General features: G+C 37.2%; 1 protein-coding gene across 2 annotated transcripts in view; it reads right to left on the bottom strand.

Annotated features, from left to right (window-relative positions):
- F13A1 (coagulation factor XIII A chain) overlaps window positions 1–20,978 on the bottom strand; it is a 194,657-nt gene that overhangs the window by 161,509 nt on the left and 12,170 nt on the right. For both annotated transcript variants that reach the window (XM_020973813.2, XM_020973812.2), the window contains exon 3: window positions 9,729–9,917. In XM_020973813.2, the coding sequence (XP_020829472.1) occupies window positions 9,729–9,917 (189 nt within the window). The remainder of the gene's footprint in view (window positions 1–9,728; window positions 9,918–20,978) is intronic.

Here is a 20,978-nt window from a genome sequence, read left to right as displayed (position 1 = left end):
GCCCTCTCTAGTCTAACCTTTTCAAACCTGTCAAAGTCGTCTTTCAAATTCACAATTTTGATCACTTCACACACTTGCTCAAAACCCTTAGTTCCCCATTGCCTACCAAATAAAATACTAATATCTTAGCCTAGAATTTAGAGATATCCCTAAGCTGATTCTAACCTCTCTATCTATCTTTATTTCATAGTAATTCCTTTTCTGCATACCACACTCCAACCAAACTGCTCTATATAGTTTCAGTTTGGACTATTAGTTTCATTTGTTATAAGAGGAGTGAGCTCATGGTCACACATTACCTATTTATACATTTATAATGCATAGTGTTCTCTGGTTATTAAGTACTATTTATTTATTGGCCCTACACTGAAAAAAAAATCCATGTAACTTATTCTGGAATGTGTCTACTTTTGGGAAGAACCAACTCTGTTATGCTAATGTCACATATCTAGTATGCACTGATATATTAGTTTAAAAGAAGATAGGGTTAGCTAGTGGGTAGCCTATCCAATCACCCCTAACAAAGAGTGGTCGCATGCCACAGAGCTGAAGCATGGAACATGAGCAAAATATTTGATAACCTTAGAGACCATGGTATTGACCCAGAACTTTTGCCATAGCAGGACATGTGTAAACCACTAAAGTAGGTCTAGGACTCTCTAGTGAGTAGCTTTCAGTGTCATTCAGTGATTAAATGTACTTGAATGAGTATAATCTCCCAGATACTCTTCTCGGGGAAGTGAACAACAATCCAGGAAACCTGTGCTCTAAAATGAGGAAGGATGGGCCTCTCTAGTTTAAGTTCCCATGGTTCTGTCTCTCAGTAACAAGTTATAGCACTTTTAATCTTACAAACTGCTTTCCTTTCACAACCTTGAGAGATGGGAGTACATGCCTCACTAAGGTAACCTTAGGGTTAATTATTTTGTGTTAGCTCCTCAAATGGCATTCTAAAAGAGGACCACAGAGAGAAGGAAATCCCAAAGAATGAATCTTTAATGGTGGAATTTCAGATACCATGGCAATCGCTTATACATTACTTCTAAGACAAAGCCTGAAGAGAAGGGCCTGTTTACTGAAACACAGCTGAGAAGATCTGCACTTTAAGTAAATTGATTCATTGGGGTATATATGGAATTATTCACCTGATTTGAGAAGTCGGTAAATTCAGATGTCTGTAGGTCAGATCTGAGTATCACACTACTTGAGGAGAGCTGAAGAAAGACTGCAATGCCCCATTCACAATTCCCCCTTCAATTAAAGCTATGTTTCACTTTACCCCTATGGACCTCACTCCCTTACTATCTGGGAGTGGTTGAAGTGCCATGGGAAATCTTGCTGGCTAATCCTATTTATTGTTATTTCAAAGCACCAGGTTGCTCAAGAGGTTGAAATATTTCAGTTCTTTGATGAAGGGAGAGATATACAACAGAGAATTCTTCCCTTAAATGAATTCTAATTTTTTTCCCCTTCCTTCCACATTATATCAAAAGCAGCAGGGAGGCATACGTTTCAGTAAAAGCAAATTAACACCACAAGCCATCCTTAAGCTTTCACAGCTCAGGCTCCAGGTTACAGGAACCTATAATTAATGCTCAGTGCCTTTCATGATTTATCACGGCCACAGACAGAGGTGGAAAGAATAAGAGGCTTGGATAGACCACCAAGTACATTTCCTGCCCACTACCATACCTCACCTTCATTAACACCTCCCACCTAACTCACATAAATAACAGTATATTACCAATGGTTAGTTAAAAGATGATAATTATTAAAACATAAAGAATAACAATAAAATTAATAGATTGAGATATGGAGGAGGAAGTCTGGAAAAAGATAATATGTTAGAACTCTTTATGACATGGTTTACTATTAAGAAGAATTGACAGGATCATTGTTTTTAAGTAGCAATGGACCTTAGAGAAAGTTCTTAACCTGGAGGTCTATGAACTTCTAAACAATGCATATTTTGAACCTGGGAAGACATATATGAATTAATGCAGAGTGAAATGAAGAGATACACATTAATGACAATATTGTATCTATGATCAACTGGGAAAGATTTGGCTACTCTGATCAATGACAATGATTCAAGACAATTCCAAAGGACCCATGATGAAAAATGCTATCTACCCCCAGAGGGAGAACTGATGAACTCTGAGTGCAAATTGAAGTATAATTTTCTGACTTTCTTTATTTTCTTGCCCCATGACTAATATGGAAATATGTTTTATATGATTTCACATGTATAGTTGATATCATATTTCTTGTCTTCTCAATGGGTGGGGGAGGGATGGAAGGGAGAAAGAATTTGGAACTCAAAATTTTTAAAATGTTTAAAATAAATAATAAAGCTATATATGTGTGGGTGTATATGCATACATATGTATATATGTATATATATATATATATATATCACTAAATTTTGGTATAATCAGTTTCCTTTATAATCCTATGTCTTTTATTTTATGTATTTATATTCTGTGAAGGGATCCATAGGTCTCACCAAACTGCCAAAGGGTGCATGATACACAACAAAGTTAAGAAACCCTGACCTAGTCTAATCCCTTCATTTTATGACTGAGGAAACTGAGGCCCAAAGAAATTAAGTAACTGGCCCAAAGTCATACAAGTAGTCTATGACAGAACTTGGTATCTGACCCTACAAACCCTAGACTCCAAATCCAGGGTTCTCTCCACTATCCTATCTATACTTTATAAGATGAACTATCATAGAGCCCAACTAAGGGAGTTGGATTACAGAAGATTTTGTCATCAGAGAGATTCACATTTATCAGTTGGCCCCAGAGCTTGGATGTAGAGGATAGTGATGATATAAGACAATATAGTGATGATATAAGTTATATTGTTACCACAACCCAGCTCACCTGGAATAAGTCAAGAGGGGCACCAACTCATTTAATCTCTCTGGGCCTCATTTTTCTCCAATGTAAAATATTGGAGCCTTTGATAGGAGGTAGGGAGAAAGTTGGATAAAATTATCTCTAGAATCCCATTCAGCTCTAAATTCCAGTGATAAAAATTGGAAAGAAAATGAGAGGGTTCTATTTTTTATAATTGTGACTTGGTTTTTGGAACGGCTGTGTTCCTGAAAATGTGCAAATCAAACTTGGGTGAATGTCATCATAGTTGAAATGCATTAAGGGAGCTATCTGAAGGAACTGGATGGTGATTCCATTGGAGAAAGCAAAGGATGCCTTTATAAAATCTATCATCTCCCCATCTATTTTTTTCTCTCCTTCCTTTTTTTCTTAAACCCAATTTTCATATATTGAGTTTCCTTGACTTGCGGCACACCTAGGATCTATAAAACCAGATCCTCACATTTCGTTTTCTTTCCAGTTGGCATTCTGCTCTTGTCTGTTCTTGTTACAGACAATTGCTTTAAAGCCTAATTTCCATAGCTTTATTCAGTTCAACAGGAAAAGGAAAAACACTGCATTTCAAGAGTTATTTCTGAGTCCAAATGAGGCCACAGAAATACATTTTTTTAAAAGGCAAAAACGTGGCTCAGTACTGCATTCATGACTGAAGTCCTGAAGTAACCGTGTGACCTACCTGAAGCTCAGACTCCATTATGATGCCCAACTAGAGAAAAGCCATTTCTAGATTCTCTTGAAACAGGCTCTATTTATCATATACTTCTTCATTTTTATAAGATCTATATCTTCACGTGGATACTCTCTCTGCTAACAGATAGAAAGCTTTTCATACTTTTAGCAGATGGTTTTGTAGTCTACTGGGGCTGATAAAATTCATGAGCTTCTTTGAACTTAGGTTGGATGATCTTTGGATGTCAGAAATGGAAACCTCTGCCAGGCCCATACTCCAAGGCTTCTTAGTTTGGTAAAATCTGCCAGAATGTAGGCTACCCTGATGTAGCCTTTGAGAGTCTAGGGACACTCTACACTTACAAAACAGTGGAGAAGGACTTTAGTGAGAATTTTAACTAAAGAGAATCCTCGGCTAAGTGACACAGTGGATAGAGTGCTGGGCCTGTAGTTAAGAAGTCCTGAGTTCAAATCTGGCCTCAGACACTTACTGGCTGTGTGACCCTGGCAAGTCATTTAACCTATTTGCCTTAGTTTTCTCAACTGTGAACTGGGGGATAATACTAGCACATACTTCCCAGGGTTGTTGAGTGTATCGAATGAAATAATGTTTATAAAGCACTTAGCACAGCACCTGGAACATAGTTGGTGCTATATTAATGCTATTCCCTATATTAATGCTCCTTCCCTTCTCAGGGTTGAGTAGAAAATTCTCTAAGTTCCTTTTCTTCACAGCTGTAATGAAACAGAAAATCTTCAAATGCAATGGCATCTCTAAAAAGCTATTTACTTTGGAATAAAGTTTAGGAAAACCTCACACTTTTGTTACACAGACATAGGTTTAAAATATGCCTCCGTATATTCAGAATCATAGGTTTAGAGATGGAAGGGACCTTTAAAGTCATATAATCCATCCTACCCCATCCTCATCGTATAGATGAGGAACCTGGACTTGCCCAGGGTCATACTGGTGATAACTGACAGAACCAGGGTTTGGACCCAGGCCTTCTGACTCCAAATCCCATGATCTATTCATTGAGAACATGTAATCTTTGATTATGTCAGTGTGGAAGTAGTCCAACACTAATAACAAGTCTTCTATGACTTGTCAGAAGAGCATCGGGAGCTCCTGTAGCTGAGAAATCAATCACCTTCGAGCTCAGCTGATGATGAGTGTCTCAGAACTTAAGTAAGCTGGTCCTCATACAACAACAGATGCAATTCATCCCTAGACCCATATCTCAGGCCTTTCTGGAGCTTAAACTCCATTGGCCAAACTTGGAAGAAAACCAGGATCAGCTCTGCACTACAATAAAGCATTGTGGTAGGATTTTAGTGCAAGGGTTTTAAAAAGAAATTATTTTTATTGTACCAAGGAATATATAGCCAGAGGGAAGAAATTCAAAATGCCATTAAAATACTCTCAAATTCAAGGCTAGTTACTCATCATTTTACCTAAGACTTTCAGTATCAGAATTATTTTCTGACTTAGCAATGAGCAGGGAGGCCCACATCTTATATGCAGAGAAAGAACTGCCCATTTTTTGCTCTTGCTGCCTTCAAGGTTTGGCAGAAAGGGCAGGAGGAAGGTTTACTTCATATTTCAGGAATGGAATAGAGACAGGATGGTGAAGAATGTTCATAAATATTTATGAGACATATTGACATTGATGAAGGAAGCAAGAGTTGTAATCATGCTATCAGAAAAAAAGAAAAAAAGCAAAGAAAGAAAATTCATGTTTCTAAGAGAGGTTAATAGGGAAACAATATCAAGCTTAAAGGCACCATAGACAGCAAAACAATATCCTTATTAAATGTGTATATCTCAAGTGGCATCATATCTAAATGACTAAAGGAAAAATGACCTGAATTGCTAAACAACAACAACAACAATAACAACCGTAGCAACAACAAAGAAAACCCAAAATCCAGACATAGATAGGAGACTTTGATGTAGATCTGCTAGATAAATCTAAACAAAACAAATATGGAGCTGAACAGACTGTGGGACAAGTTAGATTTGAAAGAGTTATGGCACCTTCTGAGTAAGACTATTTAAAAAGTATAAATATATATGTATATGTGTGTGTAAATGTATGTTATATAAGTTTCGTAGCATCATATGGTACCATCATAAAAGTCAACCACATGCTAGGAAAATAAAAAATTACTAATAAATTCAAAAGAGAAAAATATTAAATACATCCTTTCTAGACTATAAGATTATGAAAGTAGTACTTAATAAAGGGAATACAAGTAGAAGATACAGACCCAATGGAAGTTTAATCATGACAATTTGAATAACAAATGAATTAAAAAAAAAGAAATGATTAACAACTCTATGAAAAGAATGATGTTGAAACAAAATACTAAAAAAATTGAGATGAAGTTAAAATAGTACGCAGAGAACAATTATAATTCTAACAACACATTAGTAAAACAAAAAGCCAAATAATGATCTGAATATGCAATGTTAAAAGAGGAGAATCAATAACTCATCAAACACAAAATAAATACAAAAGAAAAATGCCTTGCAAATCAGAAGAGGTAAAAAAAAAGAAAATAAGTCTTTAGAAATGATAAAGCTAAAAGCTATTTCTTTGAAAACATTAATAAAATCAATAAATTTGTGCCAACTTAAATTTAAAAAAATAAATTATAAAAATAAAAAATTGACAAGGTGAATTGACAGAAAAGAAATATTAAAAATTATCAGAAATTAGTATAATAATTATATGCTGGTAAAATTTAGAATTTAAAGGATTACCTTAAAAAGTATAAAATATTCAAGTCAAAGAAGATGAAATAGAGATTTCAGTCAATCCAGTAACAAGAAGTAAAACTGAATAAGTAACTTCCAAAGATGGGGATGGGGGGACTCCATGGTCTAGATACATTTTAATGTGAGTTTTGTTAAATATGTAAAGAGGAATTTATACCTATGATATACATATTATTCTTATTGAGATAGAAAACTCTACCAAACTCTTTTTTAATCAAATTATTATAGTTCTTATGCATAAATCAGCACAGGATAAATTGAAGAGAACTATAAAGCTATATGATTAATAAAAAGTGATACAAATTTTTTAAAAATAAAAACCTAGCCAAAATAATTACAGTAATCTAGCCAAAAAAAAAAGTATTCAAAATGACCAAGCTGAATTTCTACCATGGATTTAAGTGTGGTTATACATTAGGAAAGTAATGAACACAATTAACAATATTAGAGACAAACCAATCAAAACCACATGATCACATCAATAGGTACAGAAAAACCCTTTGACGAAATATAACACTCCTGATTAAAACTCTAAAAAGCACAAGAATATAAAAATTATTTTTATATGCTTAATAGTAGATCCCTAAAACTGAAAGTTAGCATTATTTGCCTTGGAGAAACACTAGAAGACTTCTCAATGAGCACATAAATAAAGCAAAGATTCTCTCATCCTCATTATGATTTGACATTTTTTTCTAGAAATGTTAGTAATAACAATAAGGAAATAGAAAGAAATTGGAGGTGTAAATTAGCAATAAAGAGAAGAAATTTTTTTCTAATTGCAGATATGATGGCTTACTTAGAAAACCTCAATGAATCATCAAAGAAACAAATTGAGACAATTACGTTTTGATATTACAAAATACAAAATAAATACACATAAATTGTTAACACATCTAACAACAACGAAAAAGGAGGAAATAATAGAAAGAGAAATTTCATTCAAAATGCAAATTGCATGAAATAGCCAAGAGTCTATCACAGCACACTTAAGAAATAAAAGTATAATTACAAAGCACTCTTTAAAGAAATAAGGGAAGACAAACATATGTAGAAACACTCACTGCTCATGATTGAACCATGCCATGACAATAAACATAATGATACTACCTAGTGCTATATCAATCAAACTTCCATGAGGTTACTTTCTAGAACTAGACAAAATAATGACAAAATTCATTTGGAGAACCAGAAGGTCTGGGATATCAAGTTAAATAATGGGGGGGGGGGAATGGAAAAAATAAGATTTCCAGAACTCAAACTATGTTATAAAGTAGTAATCATGAAAACCATTAGATATTGGACATGCATAGAAGGCAAGAGTGCCCATTCTACTAAAAATTCACCAAGAACATTTTAGTCAAATAAAGTTTTACTGCTCTTTATAAAAATAAGGGAAACATATTGAAAGAAACATTGAAAATAACTTTTATCTCTTATCTAAAAGCATTTACAAGCATGTTATAATGTAATGCAAAGAATACTAAACTGAATGATTGGAACTCCGGATACTAGTTCTGACCAAGTAGCTGTACTATTCTGTGCAAATCATTTCATCTCTCTGGATGTCAATTTCCTCACCTGTAAAATGAGGAGGATGGACTTTTCCAGATCTAACATTTAACTTTGTAAATGCTGTACCTTCTGCTGTTCATCTATCCAATTATTTTTATCTCCTACTTATTTTTACAGCTATAAACTTCACATGCTGAATAAGATCATGCAATACTCATCATGTAGTTTGAATTTTGAATTTGATATTTGTTTTTGGTCAGCATTTTAAGTGCTACTCTTGTGCACTTAGGGCATACTATACACAATGCAGTTTAGAATTATTTTTGTCATCCAATGTTTTGGATGAAACAAAAGTTGTGCCTACAAAATATGATGTTAAATAAAACGGTGAGAAGAAAAGTTTAAAAATCTAATCAGTCAGATATCATGTCTATAAATCACCTATAGCCAATTGAAATCATTCAAGGCTTGGGTCTTCTTCCTTTCTTTCTTCTTTCCTTCTCTCCCTCTTTTCATCTTTTTACTTTCTTCTTTCTTTCTTTCCTTCTTTCTCCTCCTTTCCTTTCTTCATTCATCTCTCCCTCCCTCCCTTTGTTCCTTCCTGTTTTCCTTCTTTCATTCCTCCTTCCTTCCTTTTTTCCTTCTTTCCTTCTTCCTTTCCTTCTTTATTTCTTTTCCCTTTCTTCCCTTGAAAAATTTTTATACCTAGATGGGTATAATTGACTACTGGGGCATGGTTGTGGATACAGAATCAGAAAGTCTCAAAGGTAATATGTGTCCTTAGAGGATACCTAATCCAATTCTATACTCCAACAGCATCCCTAACAAGTCATCATCAACCTCTGTCAGAGACTGTGATTGAGAAAGAAACATCTACTTCCAAAGGCCATTTATTCCATTTGGGATAGCTCTAACTGTTAGGAAACTTCCCCTACATTGAGTAAAAATTTGCCTCCTGTTAACTCTTTCCATTGTTCGTGATTTTCCCTTATAGATCTAAGTAAAACAATTCTAATCCCTTTTCTGCATTATGGCTTTTCAAATTCTTGAAGAGAGCTATCATGTTCCTCCCAAGTACTCCTTTCTTCAGTCTAACTCTTCTTGCCCCAGTTCCTTTAACAACTGGAACCTTTCCCCGACCCCTCTTAATTCCAGTGCTTTCAGGGCAGCTAGGTGGTGCAGTGGATAGAACACTGGCCCTGAAGTCAGGAGGACCTAAGTTCAAATCCAGCCTCAGACCAAACACTTGACACTTACTAGCTGTGTGACCCTGGGCAAGTTACTTAACCCCAATTGCCTTTAAAAAAAATTCCAGTGCTTTCCTTCTTTTGATTATTTCCTATTTATCCAGAATACAGCTTGCTTTGTATATATATTTTTTGCATGTTGTCTTCCCCATTAAAATATAAGCTCCTTGAGAGCAGGGACTGTCTTTTATCTCTTTTTTGTATCCCCAACATTTAGCACAGTGCCTGGCACATAGAGGGTACTTAATAAATATTAATTGAATGAATGAATGTTCATGGTCTTGAGGCACTTCACTATCATAATTGCCCTTATATCTAGACACTCTCTAGTTTATTGATGTCTATAACTAAACATTGTTCCACAATCTAGAGCATAGAGACATCTAGTGACCCACCTTGTATTACCCAGTGAGTTAGTAATGGGAAATTAACTTTAGTGTCAAGTTGGTGGTGGGGAATTACATTTTGGGGCTAACTTACTTCTCAGTTTGTTAAACCGCACAACTCAAATCCTTGTTCTAAAAGTCAGGCAATACCATCTCTATCACCATCCCAGTTTCTTCTACTCCCCCACCCCTTGTATTACACTTCTTATTTAGTCATAGCACTCACCAATGACATATTCCAGTCTGAAGATATCCTTTTTGGGATCATAAGGGCGATTAAACTCAATTTGGACATAGAAAGGCTGCCCTCGGCGTACAATCAGCTTTTCATTGTCATATCGGTCTGTGTGATGCTCTACCTTGTTGGTATCCCAGGACTCCTTGAAGAGGTAGACATTCATGACATTCAGATAGTCTGTGTTCAAAGGAATTCAATAGAAGGAATCCAGTAAGTGTCTTTGATTTGATAACCACATCTTTAGATCTATAGAGGAGAAACAGGGCAGATTAATGGATTCGTTTTCTTCCCAGAAAGGAGTGCAGCAGCATCTTGGAAACACTGTGCTAGATATGAAGTTGGAAGACTTGAGATCCAATCCCATCTCATGCCAGTTTGTTAGAGTAGTGCCTTAAAACTGTATATAGACATTATCAAGTTTTTGTTCTCATAATGAACTTGTGAATTAGGTAGTACAATTATTATCTTATAGATGAAGACACTGAGATAGAGAAAGGCCAAACAAGTTTCCTGAAGTCACATCATTAATGATTGATGAAGGGTGAGATTGAGGCCTCTAGCTCTCCGATGTTCTTTCCAAAATACAACACTGCCTTCTACTCATCTCTACCAATTCAATTTAATTTGGCGAACATGTCTAAAGTGCCCACTGGGGACACTAGGTGTGATACAAAGTTCAAATATGATTATACTTGCCCTTATGAACTTTACAATCTAACAAGGAAAGACTACTTAGCAACAACGAAGATACACAATAATATATGATAAATACATCATATAAAACTGTAAACAAAGTACCATGTGAGGCCTGAGAGAAAAGGCCCTTATTAATTACTACTTCAATAAGCTTGGATAAGTCATGTAATTTCCATTTTAGATTCTTCATCTTTTAAAAATGGGGAAACCTTCCCAAGATGTATTGAGGACAAGCTATACTATTGGCTAGATTCACTCTCTGTCTCTTCAAGGACATCAAACAGACTCCATGATGCAAGACAGATTTAGGCAGATGAGGAAAATAAGGCAAACAGGATTAAGTGACTTGCCAAAGGCCACACAGCTAGTAAGTGTCTGAGGGCCAGAATTGAATTCAGAAAGATGAGAAAGATGACTCCAGGCCTAGCACTGTATCCACTGTATCAGCTAGCTTCCCCCCCCCCCATTACCACTAGGATCAAATATAAACTCTTCTATTTAGCACTTAAAGCTCTTAATAACCTTTCCCCATCTTACCTTTTTAGTCTTATTACATATTATCCCTCTCCAAGTACCATATAGACAGACCATGCTGGACTTTGTGCCGTTCTTCACATATGACAATTCGTCTACTGCCCATACACCTTTGCACTCCCTGTTCCTCATAATTAGAATGCTCTTTTCCTCACTTTTACTTAGCATCTCTGGTTTCTTTCAAGACAGAGCTCAAGCACTATGTTTTCCTATTCCTTTACCTGTCCCCCACCACACACCCCCATCCCAAGTGCCTTCCTCATTCAAGGTCACCTTGTATATATTTTGCATGTGTTTAATTAAACCTATATATATTCATGTTGTCTCCCTTAATAAGATATAAGTTCCTTAAAGGCAAGAGCTGCTTCATTTTTGACTTTGTAATGCCTGGAACATAGTAGGTATTTAATGAAAACTTACTGATTGCTTAATCTTTTCATTTTTCATATTAAGAAACTGAGGTTGAGAGAGGGAAAGTGGCTTGCCCAGGGCCACACAGAGAGCAGGAGGCAGATCTAGAATTATAACACAAAGCCTCTTATTTTGAATCCAGCACTCTTTCCAATTAAACAGGCTTTTTTTAAAATCAAAGATTAAAGATGCTTTAAAATAGCAACACAGCAGTTTTTCTTCACAAGTGCTATAAAATGGTCACCAAAACCTTTAGCACATTCTTTAGCAAAACCAAAAAGTAACCAGCATATAAAGTGTGACTGAAATTCCTCAAACAAACAGAAGATGAATTAATTAACATTCAGGATTTGGGGAAATCACATGTAGTAAAATAAAAATCTTACTTAATATACCCTTTCATACACTCAACTCCCTAACAATTTTTATAAAAACTAGAAGACAAAATAACCTTTTAATAATCCCAGGTATTCATAAAAAAGGCATTTCCTTTACAGTGGTGTCTCTGAATATTTTCGTCTTTTGAATTTAAGAAATACTGCAGTTTTACATGGAAAACTTTCAGAGCTTTTTCTAATGATACTGAACATGTTCATTAAAATGTGGGAAAGAGCTACACTGAAGGAAGCCTGTGATGACAGTAAGAGGAGATTTCATGTTCTTTAGGGAAGCTCTGGTGTGAGGGCTGCTGAGACCTTTTCAGGGCTGTTCATCCTACTTTGGTGTCCACTTGATTTACCCAGTTCTCACCTGTAGTTCTAAGAAGCTGTAGCATGCATAGTGGCCACATCCCATTAAAACCATCATGGCAGACAGGCTAAACCAAGTTGAGGGTAACCAACAAATCCCAAACCCATTGGTTAGTTAGGGGGCTGTCTACCCCAAGCATGTGAAGACTTCTCCTGGCTAAATGTGCAGATGAGAACAATTTGTTCCAATGGCCATGAAGGCGGCCGTCAGAGATCAAAGACATCCCATGCATCTTGGGCCATCACCAGTCATTTTGACTTTTGTCTTGCCAATGGACTTAGATGACTCAGGGAAAGAGAATGAGGCTGACAACTTTGTGCAATTCTGCCTCACTTAAATCCAATTCAGGCAAGAGTAAAGACATCACTCCATGATGTCATCGGTCCTCTTCAAAAATGAAGGACAAGCAACAACAGTATCTAGACCTTAGCTTTAGTGAGCAAGTGTCTGAGAGAATCACACTGAGGGGAATATGTCTGCATTTGTATATTGTATAATATTCATTTTCCTAACTAATTAAAAGCAAGTCTCTATAGTTTCTCATTCTCTATATTCTCATTAGCTATGTATAGGCATGTATAGGACAGCAAAATATAAAGATTAGGATCAAATACCTGCTAATATCTGAAGTGTGAATAAATATGCATGTTTATGAACTAGAGTTCTTTTTACACATGTATTTCTCACTTTGGTTAATTGTTCTAAATAACATATTCTATATTGAGTGAAACTATTTGTGTATATTACAGATACTTGGCTACGGATATCAAATAGATGGGGACTTGGGGAAACACCATGAACCTGGAACAGGGGCATAATAGCAATCAATCAACAAATATTTATTAATTGCCTACCATTTGCCAAGTGCTAAGGATATGAAAGGAAAAATGAACCAGTCCTTGTCCTAAAGGATTGGGCATGGGGGGGGGGGAGTAGAAATAACATGAGATAGTGACAAGGAACTTCAATTATCAAGAGAATTACTAGAATTCACTTTAGCTCTCCCCTTCCAAAAAGAAAAAAAATATTAGAGCAGCCAACATATTTCAACTTACTTTGCTGATAGAAATTACATTTCAAAAGATAGAGACAATAAAATGAAAGTGTATTCTGGATCTGATTTTCATTATCAATAAGGAATTGGTTGCTGTGGTAGAAATGATGGTAAACCTATGGGGCAGAGGTGTACAGTGACCACTTCTTAGAGTTTGTGATAGAAAAGGAGGGCCTAGGCTGGGCATAGTCTGAACAAACACTAGGTTTTGAGAAAGCAGATTTCAGAATTCAGAGGAAGGATAGATAGAATTACACAGATTAAAATCCCATAGGAGAAATCAGTCTAGCAGAGATGAGAGATGTTCAAGAAAGAAAGTCAGAAGACACAAAGGGAAAAAATTCCAATGAAGAGAAACAATAATATTTATGTCTGAAGAAAACAATGTGGATGAATAGGGGACTCAATTAGATTTTTAAAATAAATGGACAGAAGATGGGAGCAAGGGCTGATAACAGAAGATGAATATAAAATTGATTGGTGTGTGGACCTATAAAAAGAGTGTCAGGAGTGCTCAAACCCAATATTAGTTGAGGTTGGCAAGGGAAACAAAGATACGGAAAAAAAGTTTTAGCTATCTTGAGGGAAAAGGGAACAACAAATAAGGGATAGAATCTTTGATTGGGATAGATGGGTTGGTTAAAACTGACAACAGAGCCAGTCAATAAACATTTATTAAGTATCTGCCATGCCTCAGACACTGTGTTAAGTGCTAATGATAAAAAAAAAATGCAAAAAAATTTCCTGATCTCAAGGAACTCACAATCTAATGGGAGAGACAACATGCAAACAATCATGTATAAACGAGCTAAATATGGGATAAGTCAGAAATAATTAAAGAAGGAAGGCACTAGAATTAAGAGGGACTTGGAAAGGCTTCCTGTAAATGGTGAGATCTTATCTGGGACTTGAAAAGAACATCTGTTCATTGAAAGATAGCCAAAAAAAATTCTTGGAGTTGGAAAATAGAGTATCTTTTTCAAGGATCAGCACAAGGACTAGTGTCACTGGATCTCAGAGTACATGGGGTGAGGTAATGTGTAAGAAGCCCGGGAATATGGGGGGGTTATGAAGGGCTTTGAATGACAAATTAACATTTTATCCTGGCAGCAATACTGGAGACTATTGAGAAGCAGGGTGGTTCTTGGTGGTGGTGATGTAGTGATGGTAGCAATGATGGTGGTGATGGTGTGTAATGTAGTCAGGTATACACTTTAGGAAGATCACTTTGACAGTTGAGTTGAGGGTGGACTGGAATTGGGAGAGACTTTGGCAGGGAGATCAATCAACAGACTACTGAAATAGCCTAGGTGTCAGGTGATAAGGGCCTCTACCAGGGTGGTGGCAGAGCATGTGAGAGATGGTATACGGTAATGATAGACAGACCTTAACAACAGATAATTTATGGTAAGAAAGTGAGAAGTCAAGGATGATGCCTATGCTGTGGGCCTGCATGGCAGTATCCTTCACAGTAACAGGGAAGTTAGGAAATGAGTAAGAAAGAAAGATAATGAGTTTTGTTCTGGACATGTTGAGTATTAAGATGTCTATGAGACATCCAGGCTGAGATGAGGAATAGTCAATTCAAGATATAATACTAGAGGTAAGCAGAGAAGTTAGTTAGCAATAGATAAGCAGATTTGAGAATCATCAGCTTAGAGTCGGTAATTGAATCCATGGGAGCTGATGAGATCATCCATATTCTGTCAACATGACCCAACACCACATTAGCTTTATTGTTCTGTTGACCCATTTTGAGCTTGCAGTCCCCTAAAAATCCAGGAATTTTTTCAGAAAAATTGCTGTCAAGTCAGTCATTTATTCTTTCTGTCATATCCATAAAGAAGAGCTTTTGAGCCCATATATATGACTTTATATTTGTTACCATTACATTTCATCTCAAAGGATTCTTCATATGGAAGAGGAGTTAGATTTGTTCTGCTTGACTCCAAGGGGGCAGAAATGGAAAAATGAGTAGAAATTGCAAAACAGATGTTTAAAGGGGGGAAAACATTTCATAACATTTTTAAGGGTCCAAACCTAGTATTTCATTGGTATAGTAATCTATCAGTGCATTAATTCCACTCTAAATGCAGATTAGCAACAGGCTTGTCTAGAAAGTCATCTATGGTTAACAGAAGGTTAAGTGATTTGCTAATATGTATCAGAAGCAGGGTTTGAGGCCACATCTTTCGGACACTATAGTCATCTCTCTATCCACCACTCCATGAATGTGTTTCCAGTTAGAGCTCTCCAAAGGTAGGAGGTGCTCCTTTAAGAAATATAATCTAAAAGCCTGGATCACCATTTCTGAGAATGTTGGAGAAGGAATTTGGAGTCAGGTAAGGGTTACACTAGCTATGCCTTTGAGGTCCCCCTCAACTCTAATTCTGTCCACTAAATATTGTTAGAAGACTGTGCAAGCCTTCAGTCACTGGCAGGTAGATAGACTCTGGCAGAGAAAGGCAGGTTACCACAGGCTACACATAGCCACGCTACTTTGGAGAAGCTTATAAAGGAGTCAGCTGTGTGGATTTCTGAGTTCTATGCAGCTACTAGGACCTTCCACTTTCCCAGTTGGACACACTTCTCTTGGGAAGTATCTGACCCTCACCACTTTCTTCTTCTTCTTCTTCTTCTTCTTCTTCTTCTTCTTCTTCTTTCTTCTTCTCCTCCTCCTCCTCCTTCTTTCTTCTTCTTCTTCTTCTTCTTCTTCTTCTTCTCTCCTTCTTCTTCTCCTCTCCTCCTCCTTCTTTCTTCTTCTTCTTCTTCTTCTTCTTCTTCTTCTTCTTCTTCTTCTTCTTTCTTCTTCTTCTTCTCCTCCACCTCCTTCTTTCTTCTTCTTCTTCTCCTTCTCCTCCTCCTCCTTCTTTCTTCTTCTTCTTTTTCTTTTTCTTCTTTCTTCTTCTTTCTTCTTCTTCTTCTTCTTCTTCTTCTCCTTCTCCTCCTCCTCCTTCTTTCTTCTTCTTCTTTTTCTTCTTTCTTCTTCTTCTTCTTTCTTCTTTCTTCTTCTTTCTTCTTCTTCTTCTCTCTCTCTCTCTCTCTCTTCTCTCTCACACACACACACACACACACACACACACACACACACACACACACACACGGAGCAGATAGATTCTACAATGCCACAAAGTTCTGCACCTCCTTTGGGCAATGGTAAGAAGTAATTCCCTAATAAAGGAAATTATCTTAAGATGGCATGGGTATATTAGCCACCTTCATGACAGCCAAGATCTCAGAGACACACAGTTATTTAGTGCACTTATAAGAATGCTATGTTTGGGGGGGAGGAAAACATGGAGAGTGAGAGAGAGGAAAAACAGAAAGGAAAGGAGGGATGGAAAGAGAGGGGAGAGAAAGAGAGAGAGCCAGAGCCACAGACAGGGAGAGATTGAAGTTATTTTTGTTTTGTTTTTTGGCTAGGCAACGGAGTTAAGTGACTTGCCTAGGGTCACATAGCTAGTAAGTGTTATGTGTCTGAAGCCACATTTGAACTCAGGTCCTCCTGAAACCAGGGCCAGTGCTCTATCCACTGTGCCACCTAGCTGCCCCTGAGGTTATTTTTAAAGTAGGAAAAGGAAAGAGAGTTGTCACTGCCTTTTAGTTTCCCAATTCCCTTTTATGATTGGTATTTAATCTAAGTAGAAAAAAATGAGACTCTAAGTTTGTTTTTATCCAAAGCAGAATTTGGTAAATTAAATACTATGATACAATACAAATGTCAGAATATATGTTTGATTCTTTACCCTAGCCTCATCAATTAAGTGCCACAACATATCCTTGTGGAGGGGAGGCCAGCTTTGCTCTCTGCCCTTTCGGAGCCCCTGGGCGGATCTGAAGGCAAGTATCTCATGCTGTGTATATTCTGTGAGAGAGGCAATAAAGAAAGTATGGGCTAACCACCCCAGGGAGCTCCCCAGTAACCTGGCTGCTGGAGTGTGGAAGCATAGCCACTAAACTACTGAGCTGAGACCCTTTGGAGTTATGCCTTTCTGGAGACATAGGGTGAGACATGGGGGAGTGCATGAGGGTACCCAGAGTGCTCTTACAGGTCTCTGTAGGAGTCTGCTCCTACAATGCCTAGGACAAAATTGGCTTGTGAAGATGGCTTTATCCTTCTTTTATTTTACACCTATGATGTAGTGGAGAGAGAGCTGAATTTGGAGTCAGGGGATTGGGTTTCAAATCTAATCTCTGCCATGCATCCCTTTGTATAATCTGAGGCAGGTCTCTCTCAACCTTTCTGGGCCTTGGTTTCTCCATCTGCAAATTGAGGAGATTTAACTAGATGATCCCTAAGGTCCTCTCTAGCTCCAAATCTATAATCCTGAGTTCCTGAAGCAAGGCCCTTTGGACTTGAATTTGTCTAGGTCATTCCATTATTATTAAATTAAGTTGGCAGAAGTCAAAGAAGAATATGTATTTGCCCAGAAACCATTTCCTTGGTCTGATTTTTTATTTCCTTGGCTCAGCTCTAGGGCACTCCTCTCAATGAATCCTTGTGTCTTTAACAAAATTCATTCACAGTGACTGAAATTTGAATTATCTTTTCATGTCATGATTACTGTTTTGATTTGGGTCACACTTCTGACTTGGCTTTTAAATTATAAACCTTTCCAATCCTCTGGTATCTGTCTCACTTATCCTTCTCTGCCACTGTCTTCCTACCCAAACAAAACTTGAGCCATTTGTGCTAAAAGCCTCTAAGAGGATCTTACCTCTATTGGAACTGGAATTTCCCAACTGTAAGCAAAGCTCTGGCTGTTGGCAAAAGCAAGGTCTCATGAGGAAGATATTTTGTGGATCTGTAATTCATTCTAATGTCAATCTTACTGACAAAAGATTAAAATTCAATTCCGCTGTGAACATCAATCATAGTATAAGCACAGTTGTAGCCCTGAGAAAAGTATGATTCCAGTTAGGCTATTCTACGGGCTTTCAGAAAGGCCTTTTAATCAGGCATAGCACTTAATGAGTTAACCTGGCTACAGTACTACAGTAGACCAATATTGCAACCTGCTTCTTAGCTTTATTTTTACCCTTCCTCATCATGGCACATATCCCCTAAAGAGCCCTTCCCTTCCATTATGTTGTGGTCTGAACTTGCTTAATTCTGTAGACTGACGTTTGCAAGTTTACCACTCCTAGAGGCTCTATATCTTCTATAATGCTATGTTCTCAATGCAGAACCACTCTCAGAAGGATCTGACTTTTCTTATGTGTTGCTTTTTGGGACATAGTGACTAAGATGTTGGCTTTAGAATCAGAAAGACCTGGGTTCAAATCATACCCCAAGCCCTTACTAACTGTGCCACCCTTGACAACTCACAACCTCTCTCAACATCATTTTCCTTGTCTGTAAAATGGAGATTAAACAGTATCTGTTCCACAAGGTTTTCATAAAGAGCAAAGGAGATAATGTATATAAAATGCCCTGTAAAATTTTAAGTACTCTATCACATCAGTCACTATTATACAAATTACTGAAAACATAAGTCTTCTGAACTCTTCATTAATCTACTTTAATGGAGAGGAACACTGACATGGATAATCAAAAGCAGTAGATTTACATTAAGTAATTTTCACTTTGCTTTGGAATATACCATATGAATTTTTTAAATGAAGATTTATTTTGCTGGAAATTTTTGCTTTATAGTAAATTATCTCTCCGGAACTAGGCTACCTGGGGGAAGGTCTTCTGAAACACAGATAAGAATCAGAAAAGAAAAAAAAACCTTCAAAAACAAAAACAAAAAAAAATGTCCTAAAAGCCACACTCTGAAGTTCATGCACTTAACTGGTAGGATAGTTGCTCATGCCCTCATAAAGCTATTATTTACATGGGGCAGGTAGTTGGCATAGTGGATAGAGTTCTGGCCTTGGAGCCAGGAAGACCTGAGTTCAAATCCAGCCTCAGATACTTGACACTTACTAGCTGTGTGACCCTAGGCAAGTCACTTAAATCCAATCACCAAAAAAAAAAAAACCCAAACACAAATTATTATTTACTTTCATCTTGCACACAGTTCAAACTTATCTTGGTTGTCTGATTTCCAAGACCACAGGTCACTCAATTTGGGCAATGAGAGGAGAGTAAAGGGAGTTCTTCAGGAGGACATAGTGAAACCTTCAAGAAACAACAGTTTAATAACAAGGAAGAACATAGAAAAAGTACAAAAAATATCTGGAAGAACTAAAAAATTACAGCAGTGAGGAACATAGAGATGATAGTTGACCCATAGAAGTAAATGAGATTCCAAAAGAGGGAGAATGTAGAGAGCAGAGAAGAAGATCCTGGACAGAGCCCTGATACAAGGCGGGTGGAAGAAGCATGATCATCTCTCAAAAGAGACCAAGAAGACAGTGTCAGGCAAGTAAAAGGAGGAGGAGACAGAGAGTCAGAAAGACAAAGAGACAGAGAGAGACAGCGTCAGAGAAAAAAGAGTCAGAGACAAAGAGAGAGGAAGAAAAAGAGGGAAGAGAAAAGGAAGGAGAAGGAGGAAAGAGAAGGGGGAGATAGAGAAAGGGGAGGAGGAAGTGGGAAAGAAGAGGAGGGGAAAGAAGAAAAACAAGGAGAAGGAGGAAGAAGAGAGGAAGGAAGAAAAGAAGAAGAAGAAGTAGAAGAAGTAGAAGTAGAAGAAGAAGAAGAAGAAGAAGAAGAAGAAGAAGAAGAAGAAGAAGAAGAAGAAGAAGAAGAAGAAGAAGAAGGAGGAGGAGGAGGAGGAGGAGGAGGAGGAGGAGGAGGAGGAGGAGGAGGAGGAGGAGGAGGAGGAGAAAACACAAGTAGGAAAGATAATCCAGGATGAAAAGATAATCAATAATGTCAAACATTGGGGAAAGTTCAACAAGATTGAGGACTGATATAAGGCTACTGGATTTATCAATTAAATCATTGATAAACTTAGGAAAAAAGTTTGTTGAGTGGTGGGGTCAGAATCCATGTTGTAAAGGGTTGAGAAGTGAGTGGGCAATAAAGAAACAAAAGCAATGAGTCTAACCAGTTATATTTTGTTTGTTTGTTTTAGGAATTTTGCTGTGAAAGAAAGAAAAATTGCAAAAATGGAGGATATCTGAACATGTTTGGGGGAAAGAGTCAATTGATAGAGATTAAACACAGAGAGGGGATTGGATCAAGGGAATATGTTGAGGAGCTAGCATTGATGAGAAGAAGGAGCATCTCCAAGATGGGAATGGATGATGATGCAGAGGATATTTTTAGAACAGAATTAGGGAGAGGAAGGAGCTCATGACACAATCTCAATTTATCAATAAAGTGAAAGGTGAGAGGTTGTGCTGAGAGGGAAGAAGAAGGGGATGGTGTAGATGGCTTGAGGGGAGAAATGAAGGCTTAGAACATACTCAGTGGGTTGTGTGATAATTAGTCAGGGAAGAAAGACTAAAAAAATTTCTGTGCAGCAGAGTAGGCCCAGCTGATATTATATAATGCAAATTTGTAGTCAGCTCAGTCAGCATGATTGCACTACTTCCAGGTTCAGTAGTATAAAATTAGAAATGGAAAGGAAGATGGTTAAGTTAATCCATGGTTGGGATTGAACAGCTAGATGGCACAGTGGATAGAGCACTGGACCTGGATTCAGGAAGGCCTGAGTTCAAATCAACCTCAGACACTTACTAGCTATGTGACCTGGGCAAGTCACTTAGCCCTGTTTACCTCAGTTTCCTCATCTATAAAATGAGCTGGATAAGGAAAAGGCAAACCACTCCAGTATCTTCACCAAGAAAACCCTAGTTGGGGTTGTGAAGAGTCAGATATGACAGAAACAACTCAAAAA

Source organism: Phascolarctos cinereus, unplaced genomic scaffold (assembly GCF_003287225.1).
Source record: "Phascolarctos cinereus isolate Bilbo 61053 unplaced genomic scaffold, phaCin_HiC Scaffold_4;HRSCAF=312, whole genome shotgun sequence".
NCBI classification, from domain to species: domain Eukaryota; kingdom Metazoa; phylum Chordata; class Mammalia; order Diprotodontia; family Phascolarctidae; genus Phascolarctos; species Phascolarctos cinereus.
This window is presented reverse-complemented; position numbering and strand designations above follow the sequence as displayed.